We start from the raw sequence: 11,928 nt of genomic DNA, 5'->3' as shown, positions 1-11,928 counted from the left end.
AAGCCAACAGGCAAGTGACTTTAAATTCTGGTGTGTACAATGTAATATACGGATAAACAAGCAGTCAGTCAAGATACTTCTTTTCAACTTTGTGACAAAAAGAAAAGCCACCTTTCAATTTCACCCTCATTAGACATTTCCAGATTCTTGTAACTATACATCAGCATATCTCAAAAACAGGACTAACAGAAAAAAATAAAAGAATATAGTTGCAAGTTTACTAAGACAACAATAGAAAATAAGTTTGCTAATAGAGCATTACGAAACTAGTTAAAGATCCCTCCCCCCATAATTTTCAAAACTCAGTTTAACCCCTGTTTGGAAAGAGGACTGTTTCAAAGGGCTCATTTTTGCACCCACCATGTCAAAAGAGGTCAGAAACATTCAAGTATAAAGTCACTGCATCTCTGTGGCACAAATAGATTCTGCGGCTAAAATCAAACAAAGACCAATTAAACTAATCATAACGTTCCAGTGAACACAAGGAAGCTCACCTGGTATTTCTGGACTTCTCTCGTGAATTTTCAAATCTACTCTGTTCTTGGTATTATAATTACCTTGACCAAAATACTGTGAAATTACTGCTCTGATCTACTAATGGCTGCAAAATTCAAGTCGTTGTGGTTTCATGCCAAGGGGCCATAACAAGGTGGCTCAATGATTTCTGACATAGAAGACAACTTCTAAAAACTCAAAAGGGAAAATTAACGGGATGTGGTTTACATTGCCAAAGACTGTTCATTAATTACCAATTTAATCACTGCTGGAGGCATGACATTACAAAAATCTGGCTGAAAGTTCTAATAGATTATGAAGACCACCTAAGAAGAGTGACCAAGAAATGTACAAAACAATTAATACTGTTTCACTGCTATCAAAGACATTCAGATTATTTTACATCATGTGAAGCAAAGGAATTAGTAGCTTCACAGTGCCACCACTAGGAACTGTAAATACAATAGCACACAATTAGTAATGCACATGTGACTTGGTTCAAGGCATATAGCTTTGGGAAAGCCAGAACATGATAAAGGGAACAAAAGAAACATTAAAAAATAAAATGAATGACGATTTAAACACTACTCTGCATGCTGAGCAACAACAGAATAAATCATATAAAATACAGCTTTAGCAATGGTTATATCATCCTGGGATGTTGAACCCTACAGTCACATGGAAAATGTCCATGGCTATTAACAGTGGCATTTTAAAAGGAGTGTTCCTGATGTTAAGACACCTAGCTCTAGCTTCATGTGGTTCATGGCATTATTGAATAAATAAGACTTTTGTAGTCACATAATAGAAAAGATGTTTGAGGAATTTCTTCCCAACAATGCTGGTATTTTGTGAGACTGTGAAGATATGCTAGCAAGCTAACAATATGTTTTCTAAGAATTCTAATAACCATTGTTAAAAATGGCAGACTTCAAATCAACTAAAATTTAGACATAATAGATAAACTACTATTTAAATTGCTGAGAAAACCCCACTCTCTTGTACAGAGATATTTATGTGGGACATATAATTATATTGGCATACTTCTCTAAAATGCAACTATACAAAAAGTTAAAACCTATTTCTTTCTAATAACAGAACTGATAATATGTACAATAGAAAAAATAAAAATTTTAGACTGAGCTTAATTGTAAAGCTTTGATTTATAGAGCTACTTAAATGTAACAATATTTATAAATATATAAGTTAATCTTAAATATACATGTATCAGCCCATACTCTTAAACATATTTTATCACACATATCTTATGATGACATATATAGAACACACGCATATATGTGAAAATACAGAAAAAGTCACTATTAGGTTATATAAAAATAACTTTTAATAGTTTTAAAAACAATCAGATGGTAATGGTTTCTTTAATTATCTGGAGAAAAATCTAGTAATTTTATCTAAGTCTGCTACAATTATCAGCATGGCAGACCAGTCCCATTTAAATCAATATTTTCCAATCAACATCAAAAGTACAATGTTGATATCCTACCCTTCATGGCAACAAAATACCCTTTAAAGGTTTAATTAGCTTTTAAAAGAGCAGCTTGCATTCTCTTCATTCTTAGCAAAGAAGCCATTTGGACTTATTTCCAGAGGTAGGAAAAAGTCACTATTTCTATATTTTTTATGTTTTTCTTATTAGATCACTAGTTTAATCAGCTAAGTAAGGACTGATCAAACTAAAATCCTTTCTCATACATAGTTTTCTTTAGGGGCTTTAAACATTCCTGTAGACCTGTGAAGACAATTACTGCAAACCTTCTAAGATTTGCTGCTAACTTGCAGTTTGATTCTGCCACCTGCTAAGTGTCTCTGATACCAGTTAAGTATAATGGATAGGTTAATTATACTGGTAGCTTAAATATTAGAGAAAAACTTCAAGTCTTTTTTTTATAAGACAGTTGTAATTCTCTTCTGATATTTCTTTTAAGAAGTCTCCAGATATATAACAACTTCTGCAAATTGCACTCATGCCACATAAATTATTACTGAATAAACATGAAACATTCATAAATTCACCGATTGTATGATTGTAAATGAGATTGAAAATTTATCTTGCATTCTCATTTTAGGTTCCTATTTATAAATATTTTCTTCATTAAAAAATAAAGTAATATGGCATCATTCTTCCAGTAGGTTCAAAATACTTTATAAATATCCCAACAATTCTGAGAACAATGAAATACTGTGTTATTAAGAGTATTAGTTGGGTACTGGTGGCTCATGCCTGTATCCTATCTGCTCAGAAGGCTGAGATCTGAGGATTGCAATTTAAAGCTAGCATAAGCAGGAAAGTCCTTGAGATTCATCTCCAATTAACCACCAAAAAACCATAAGTGGCACTGTGGCTCAAAGTGGTAGAGTGCTAGCCTTGAGCAAAAGAGCTCAATGACAGTGCCTGGGCGCTGAGCTCGACTCCTATGACTGACCAAAAAAAAAAAAAAAAAAAGGAGTATTAGTAGAGTGAACTATTGTAGTAGAGTATATTAATCCTAAATTCTGGAACATAAAATCTCTTTCATCTATTACATGATCATGAATAATGGTAGGTTTGTTAAATGTACTTTTGTACATTATATTATTTTTCAGATTAATCATTTTTTTACTTATAGTCCAATGCAAAGCAATAAGTAAAAGTGTCTTACATAAACTAGATGGCAAAAGTCTATTCTGACATATGTAGAAGAAAATATATGGAGAAATAGAGTAATAAAATATATTTTAAAAATACTATCTTTTCTTAGAGTTTGTGTTTTTATATGTAAAATTTTTTTTTTTTTATAAATACTACATAATCAAAAATGTTCCTTTGGAGGATATAATGGTTAGATGCTAAGGCTGCCAAATGCCTGGGTGGTATACTTGGAAAACGATAAATACCATAAATATTACAAATGCCCTAAATTACAGAGATCAAGAGTAATGAAAACTAAAAAACTAAAAAAAAAAAAAGAGTAATAAAAACTGTCTTCTATAGAAAAGAATATTTTCAGGGAATGACTAAAACAGTTTAATGGGCATCTAAAGCCCCCCAAAGGGGCTGGAAATCTTGACTTAAAATGTGCAAGGGCTCTGATCTCTAGTATTCACCCCTCTCCCTTCAATGGTACAAAGATTCAAATGACTTTGAAATTTAAATGACTTTCCTTAACAAAGACTTAGAAGACAACTGTACTTCAATCAAGTTCTCATTAACACATGCAATGGTAATCCTGGCAAAAATTAAAAGTATGTAATACCTGTGTTATCAAGATAAATTATAACTCAAAAATTTCCCAAGAATAACTTATGTACAGTTTGTTCCTAAAGATCTACCACATAAGATTACTAAAATTTTTTTTTCTTTTTCTTTTGGGGGGGGGCATACTTTTACCTGCCTTGAACCCAGGAGATCTAATTCTCTAATACCTGAGATTATAGGCATAACCACCATACACACTCAGACTAAGATTTGCTTTCAATGTCTTAGAAATTGCTTCCTAGACTTGCAGCCTAATACTAACAGTAGGCTATAATAATTAAAAGAGAGAATGGCCTAGTAGAATGCCGTGCTTTAGGGCAGAGTTGGAAGCTGAATTCTAATATCAGTCTCAGAAAATGGAAAAAGCAGGTACGTATAAAGAACTTGTATATGTATATATACATATATATATATATATATAATTTTTTTTTTAAAGAAAGGCAGAGCCAGGCACCAGTGGCTCACGTCTATACTCCTAGCCACTCAGGAGGCTGAGATGGGAGGATTGCACTTTGAAGCTAGCCAAGGCAGGAAAATCCATGAGACTCTTATTTCCAATAAACTACTAAAAAAAAACAAAGCCAGAAGTGGAGCTGTGGATCAAGTGGTAGAGCACTCGCTTTGAGCAAAAAGAAGCTGAGGGATAGTGCTCAGAGGAAAGGAGAGGAGAAGAGAGGAGGGAATAAGGAAATAATTAAGTAGAGGTATCATAACACGAGATTCAATAGCAAGAAACAAAAGAGTCAGGTAGCCTTAAGTCCTTAAGTGGCAAAAGTAATGCCATTTTAAACTGACCTGAGACAGTGTAAAGAAATTTCTCTGTCCAATAATAATCCATTTTGCTGTAAATACCCTCAAGGAAATGTTTTTAAAAAATTTAAAATCTTTATTACCAAGAAATTCCTTATAGCAAATTCTTCATTTAAACATTTTTATTAGATGCCACCTAGAGAATATGAAAACAATCCTTTAAAAATGATTATTCCCTTCATTCATTCATTCATCCATTCATCAAACATTGATGAATATTTATGCTAGGAATATCAAATTATTGAATTCTGAATAGCTCATAGTTGAGTAGGAGAGATTTATAATTAGATAATTATAGTGGGATAAATGTATGGCATTGTTCTGCTGGAAAAGTATCTTTTTCAAACTCATTTTTTCTAATCTTTAGAACAATAACCATTCCTTTTTCATAAGGATGTCAGAAAGATAACGAAGCAAGAAATAAAAGACAATGCATTGATAATGTTAATAACTGAAATCATACTATCTAGGTTTAGTTCTGGCTGTCACTTTTTTTTTTTTGGTGGGTGGTGGGGCTTTAACTCAGGGACTGGGTTCTGTCCCTGAACATTTTCTGGTTTTTTTTTTTTTTTTTTGCCAGTCCTGGGCCTTGGACTCAGGGCCTGAGCACCGTCCCTGGCTTCTTCCTGCTCAAGGCTAGCACTCTGCCACCTGAGCCACAGTGCCACGTCTGGCCGTTTTCCATATATGTGGTGCTGGGGAATCGAACCGAGGGCTTCATGTGTAGGAGGCGAGTGCTCTTGCCACTAGGCCATATTCCCAGCCCTGTCCCTGAATGTTTTCAAGGAAGGCCAGCACTCTACCACTTTGAGCCACAGTGCCACTTCCCGTTTTCTGGTGGGCAACTGGAGATGAGTCTCACAGACTCTCCTGCCTGGGTTGGCTTAAAACTTCAATCCTCAGATCTCAGTCTCCTCAGTAGCTAAGCATGAGCCACTGGCACCAGGCTCTGGCTGTCACTTCATGGGGATAACCAAACTCATAACTGCAACAGTCATTAAATTAGAAAACCTGTGTGGAAGTACTCAGAAGCATGCATGACACAGACCAAATGTTCAATGATGCTACATAATAATTGTTAAGAAATGTAAAATTCATTCATAGGTAAATTGACTCTTTAAATCTACTTGCCAAACAGAGCCTGCAAATATCAAGTATTATGAGTTAAAATCAATTTATAGTATGCTATATGTTTAGATTTTATTATTATTATTATTAATTTATTTATTTTTTGCCTGTCCAGGGGCTTGGGACTCAGGGCCTGAGTACTGTCCTTGGCTTCTTTTTGCTCAAGGCTAGCACTCTACCTCTTAAGCCAAGCACCACTTTTGGCCTTTTCTGTTTATGTGGTCTACCACTAAGCCACATTCCCAGCCCCTTAATTATTAAATTTTGTATTTAAAAATACAAAGATACAAATGTTCCACGGTTTCTAGAACCTGATAAAATATGAAGCAGTTTATACAAATTCAACAAAGTAACTTTTGTTGTGTGTGTGTGTGCCTTCCCTAGGGCTGAACTCAGGGCCTGGGCACTCACTGTACCTGAGCTGTTTTATTCAAGGCTAGTGCTCTACCACTGGAGCCACAGCTCCATGTCCAGCTTCTTTGGTGGTTAACTGGAGATAAGAATCTCTCTGGATTCTCCTTCCTGTGCTGGCTTTGAACTTTGATCCTCAGATTTCAGATTTTAGGTAGGATTTATAGATGTGAGTCCTGGGCAACTAGCTAATAAAATAAGTTAAAACAAACAAAAAGGCAAATAAACCAGAATATTCTATGTTTGGTCCTCACTCTTTAGGGGATCCTTCTCATTTACCAAGTCTTAGTTCAAATATCTTTTCATCTCCAGTCAAATCAAACCCCTACATTCTCAAATTATCCTCAACTCTATCACACAATTTTCACATTCTATTATTATTTTGTTATTATCGGTCTTTGAATATAAACTTCACAAGGAAAGAAAATTTAATCTTTTCAATCACTGTGAATAGACTTGATTCAGACTTACCAATAACTGGCAAATGAATGAAAGAAAGAAACTGATCATTTTTTGGCCCTGAAAAAGCAAACATAAAGCCTATACCTGACCCCTTAGAATGGTCCTTTAGAATAATGTTAAATCATGACCCATGGTTTAATATATTTTTTATCCCAAAGTCTGATAAACACTATCCCCATGTAGCTAGTAGAAAAGTTTTACAAAAAATACTATGATTACTAAATATGATGAATTTTGCTATTTTCTATTTTATTCACTTCCGTTAACAATGAATGGCCCAATAAGCTGACTTTATATCCAATTATTTCATAAAGACTAGCAGTTTGAAAACAATGTTCTATGTCAAAGTCAAAGATTATTAAACTAGCAGATGAAAAAACTTAAAAAGAGTACATAGTTTTATGCATTGGAGTGTTTAGTGGTAGGCAGGGTTGTCATAGTTTTCAGATTCATGAAGAAATTACTATCTTCCTATATTTAATGACTTTTGTTGTTATATGTTTATTATTACTTGTAATGTAATACAAAAAATATAAAAATGTGGTTTAATACAGAGATGGAAATACATGGTAGAAGAAATCATTGTTTCTGGTATCTAGTAAGGCTCAGGTTTAAATCTTGTATTCATAATTTTTGTCTCTGGATCTCGGCATACAAGTTACCTTGACCATCAACCTTAGTTTTCTTATCTGGAAAGTAATTTGAATATCTTCATGATGTAAAATATATCCAATCAATAGTAGGTATTACTATTTCCATGGATAAAATATAATCTTAAACACAGTACAAGGATAGACACAAAAAATGTAAACTAGAAAAAATGTGTATAGGTAGAATTTATATTCCAGGATCTTAAGTTTCCTTTTATCTAGAAGTGCTATATAAGAATAATGACTTCATGGTTCTGTAGGTATGAATCCATCAGTTCCATAATGTATCAAGTACTTAAAATATACAAAGCCTGTGGGAAAATAATTAAGCCAAAAATAAGAGCAAATTACTCCCCATATCAATATAATTCTGATTAGAATGAAAAACTTCTGGATTTTTCAACGAATATTCCTCACATCACTTAGCTGCCTGTTGCATAATGGTGTAGCTGCACTGGCATTCTGTTTATTCCCAGCTTTTACAGCTGCATCTCTTCTTGCTTGCTCAAGCAGAACTCTTGCTCTTTCTTTAAGTTCTTCTTGTCGGGATAACATTCGATGCTTAAAAGGAAAGACACAAAATTAGAAGCCAGAAACAAAACAAAACAAACCTAAAACAAACAAGTAATCTATATTTCTAAACTAATTAAACATCAGAAAATCTGTTGAAATAAGAGATATTAGTAATAACGCTGTAGGCTTCTTGCTAAGATTACCTATAGAAATGAATGCAGAATATAAAAATATTAACATGAAAGAAAAACATCTTTAATGTCTAACTTTATTAGAACATATTATCACAAGGTGTGTGTGTGTGTGTCTGTGTCTGTATGTTTATACAAATACATGTAAATACTATATTATGTGCTATTCATCTTTGCTCAGAATAACAGTGTAATGTTGGAATCAAAGATACTCTTAAACATTCAGCTTTTATTTTTATCGTTGAATAGTTGATAACAATGTATCTCCACATATCTGACAATAATTTTATAAAATGATAGATTAATATTTATGAAAAATTCAAAACTATTATATTTTGTAAAAAAAAAAAAGTAAGTCTGGTTCCCTTCTTCCTTGCTCACTCTTCTTATAATGAAACAATCATACCAATCTGGAAAAAAATATTCCCTTGGATTAATTTGTAATATTCAAGCCCTGGTAACAGGGATTGAACAACTCTGGATCTCTCACACTTTTCTTCTATTTTCTTGCTCACATCTGGTGCTTTGACCCATGCCACCAGGCCTTGAACTCAGTTCCTAAATGGTGGCAATAACCCAAAGTACAATACACATGGTCCATTTTTTTTTGAGACAGGGACTCATCATGTAGCCAGGAAAACCTGGACTTCTGATCCTCCTGCCTCAACTTCCTAAGTACTAGGATTATAGGCAGGTACCACCCATATTCCCAAAAGTCCAAAGTTCAGAGTCCTTTTTTTCTTACTAATATATCTCACTGTTGTAATTACTTTCAACATGCCATGTGTTGATGATCCTCTTGTATCCCCTGCCTGTGGTTGTCCCCATGCTATCACTGTATTTCATCTGAGTACCCTGGATACTAGGGAAGGGAAAGGGAAAGGGAATATCAAAATCGAGAGACAAAGGATAAAAAAACCAACGACTACAAAAGCAATACTTGCAAAATCATTTGGTGTAAACCAACTGCACCACTCATGGGGGGAGAGGGAAAGGGGGAGGGGAGAAATGAGGGAGGAGGTAACAAATTGTACAAGAAATGTACCCACTGCCTTACGTATGAAACTGTAACCCCTCTGTACATACATCACTCTGACAATAAATAAGTAATTATTCAGAAAAAAAGGATGAATAATATTAGATCTGGTATAAACAGACAGCTAATATATAGAATTAATCTTTCAACAGGTAAAAAAAAAACCATGTTCTAGGTTTAGATTCGCTTGCTTCCTTCTTTCTGTATAATTTTTATAGTCAAAGAAAAGAAAGTAACAATAAATTTGTTATTTCATTCACTATTATGTGAAGCAATTTGAAAAGATCACTTTAGGATATCTTTGTACTCTTCATTATAACATTTTTAAACTTTTTTTCTGTGATTTTAATATTTTCCTTAACAAAGCATAATTTCAATTTTTTGCATATGTATGAGATCTGGAACTATTACTACTACCTAATTCCAGAACATTTTCATCATTCAAGATTTGAAAAGGAGCTAGGCACCAGTGACTCACACTTGTGATTCTAGCTATTCAGGAGGCTGAGATCTGAGGAATGTGGTTCAAAGCCAGCCGGGCAGAAGAGTCCATGAGAGCTGGAAGTGGGGTTGTGGCTCAAGGGGTAAATGTTAGTCTTGAGCCAAAAAAAAGCTCAGGGACAGCACTGAGGCCCTGAGTTCAAGCCCCAGGACCAAAGAAAATAAAATAAAAATTTAAAAATTCAGTTTAAATTATTGTCCTACTGCTAATAAGCAATGTAACATTGAACTGACCTGTTCACTTAAAAGTATACCCTATATACTGTATATATTCCATCAAATGATAGTTAATAATTTTGGAGTGAGACACACCTGGGTTCAAATGCCAGTTTAAGGATAGTGTAATGATTAAGTAATACAGTAGTGTACTGAGTACTAACAAATGATAAATACTAAATAAAAGTATTACCAATTTTAAAAACCATCCATTTTATTACCATAGAAATGAGAATAGATTATCTTTAAGACCTCTAAATTCTAAAGTATAAATTCTATAGTCCTTTTATGATTTCAACTCAACTACACAGTGAAAAAAACTGCTTTGGTCTTAAAAACATATGAGGAAATTCTTTTTTCTGATTAGACATATGTACTTCATACTCACTGTAGAATTTAAAAAACAACTGAAATAAATGCACTCATGTTACTCAGAATTAGGATTATAGAATCATGCTGTTTTTAGATATTCTTGGAAGTGATTAAACAATAGGATTATGACCAAGTCCGATCATGGTTTTTTCTCTTTAATATTTTGTTGAAAGCTTTTACTCAAGCTTTTATATTTTTTCTTAAGAATATAATTTTTAATAGGCTAGCTGGCATTCTGTTATTTACAAGACTCATACCTTAATTTATTTTATTGGATATAGAGGTTGTCAAGTTTTCTGGAGTATAGGGTTATTTTTTGTGGTTTTTTTTTTTTTTTGGTACTAGTTCTGAGGCTTGAACCCAGGGCCTGGGTGCTGTCCCTGAGCTTTTGTACTCAAGGCTGGCACTCTATCACTTGTGCCACAGATCCAGTCAGGTGTTTTTTTAAATTTAAATTTTATTGTAAAGGTGATGTACAGAGGGGTTACAGTTACATAAATAAAGTAATGAGTACATTTCCTTTCAATCAGTGTTACCCCCTCCCTCATTTTTTCCCATTCCCTTCCCATGCCAGAATCCTCTCCCCCTCAAGTTGTACAACTCATTTCCAATGTAGTCTCTAGTGTCACTGTTATATTGGTTCACCCTTTGTCCCACTATTTCTGTGATTCCCCTTTCCTTTCCCAAATCAGATAAACTTATGTATAAGACAAAAGGTACAGAATTTTTTCCTTTGGTATGTTCCGTGTGTGTGTGTGTGTGTGTGTGTGTGTTTGTGATTAAATGGGAATAACAGTCTCACAAGTTTTCTTGCCAAAGCTGCCTTCAAACTGTGATCCTCAGATCTCAACCTCCTGGGTAGTTAAGATTATAAAGCATGAGCCAATGACATCCAGCTATAGTACATTTTTATGAATAGCCTTATATGTAATTTTTATATACAAACATGGTGTGTAAAAATCTCTTTAGATAGGATTTAATGAGATAAACATCTCTTTTGTTTCGGTTTTGGTGGTATTGGGGTTACTAAGCTCAGGACTATTTAGTTATATCTTTAGTCATTTTTAAATTTTATTTTGAGACAGCCAGACTTTGCCTAGACTCAATCAAGTAATCCTTCTGCCTCAGTTTTTCAAGTTATTTGGGACTACAGGTGTGAATCATCATACCTAGCTGACATAAACTCTTTTCTTTTTTTCTCTCTCCTTTCTTTTCACTTCCTCCCTTTCTCCTTTCTTTCTTCCCTGTTTCCCTCCCTATTTTCCTTCCCTCCATTCCTCTCCCTTCCCCCTTCCCTTCCTCTTTTCTCCCTCTTTCCCTTCCTTTTCCGCCTTCCCTTCCCTTCCTCTTCTCCTTCCCTTTCCCCTGACTGTAGGTCAGTCATTGAATCCAGAGCCTTGCACATGCTAGACAGCAATGCAATACTGAGCTACATCTCAGCCCATTCCATAAACCTTTGAAGGGATTTGATGCCCATTGCTAAACTGCCCTTTAGTAATACTGACTGCTTTAAATTTGGGCTATGACATTTTAGTGCTATTATGATCATGACACGGGCTTTGCATTCAGATAATGTTGGTTTTGTGTACATACTTTAAATTTTATTCTATGATCTTAGGTAACTTTATAAACCCCACATTCCTCATTTATAAAATAGGATCCAACCATTCACCTCATGGGATAAAGTTTAAGAGAGATCTGTATAAGATATATAATTGTCCTGATATGTACTAGGCGCTCTAATGGGTCAACAAAGTAATGTTAAGGCTGTATAGAACCACATTAATTTACCATTTCCTACAACTAAATGTGTTAAGAATGACAATTATTTTACCTACTACTAAAAAAAAGGCAATTAAATTCTGACCTGCTGAGTACTCAATA

The 11,928-nt window shown here is 34.1% G+C and overlaps 1 protein-coding gene and 1 long non-coding RNA gene across 6 annotated transcripts in view; one reads left to right on the top strand and one right to left on the bottom strand.

The window, feature by feature from the left end:
* LOC125356247 overlaps positions 1-3,975 on the top strand; it is a 17,609-nt gene extending 13,634 nt beyond the window's left edge. The window contains exon 3 of the long non-coding RNA XR_007211841.1: positions 3,963-3,975. This is a non-coding gene — a long non-coding RNA (uncharacterized LOC125356247). The remainder of the gene's footprint in view (positions 1-3,962) is intronic.
* Ehbp1 (EH domain binding protein 1) overlaps positions 1-11,928 on the bottom strand; it is a 270,123-nt gene that overhangs the window by 74,807 nt on the left and 183,388 nt on the right. For all 5 annotated transcript variants that reach the window (XM_048352600.1, XM_048352599.1, XM_048352602.1 and 2 more), the window contains one exon: positions 7,633-7,776. In XM_048352600.1, the coding sequence (XP_048208557.1) occupies positions 7,633-7,776 (144 nt within the window). The remainder of the gene's footprint in view (positions 1-7,632; positions 7,777-11,928) is intronic.

The sequence above is a fragment of the Perognathus longimembris genome, chromosome 8, assembly GCF_023159225.1.
Source record: "Perognathus longimembris pacificus isolate PPM17 chromosome 8, ASM2315922v1, whole genome shotgun sequence".
Classification (NCBI taxonomy): domain Eukaryota; kingdom Metazoa; phylum Chordata; class Mammalia; order Rodentia; family Heteromyidae; genus Perognathus; species Perognathus longimembris.
This window is presented reverse-complemented; position numbering and strand designations above follow the sequence as displayed.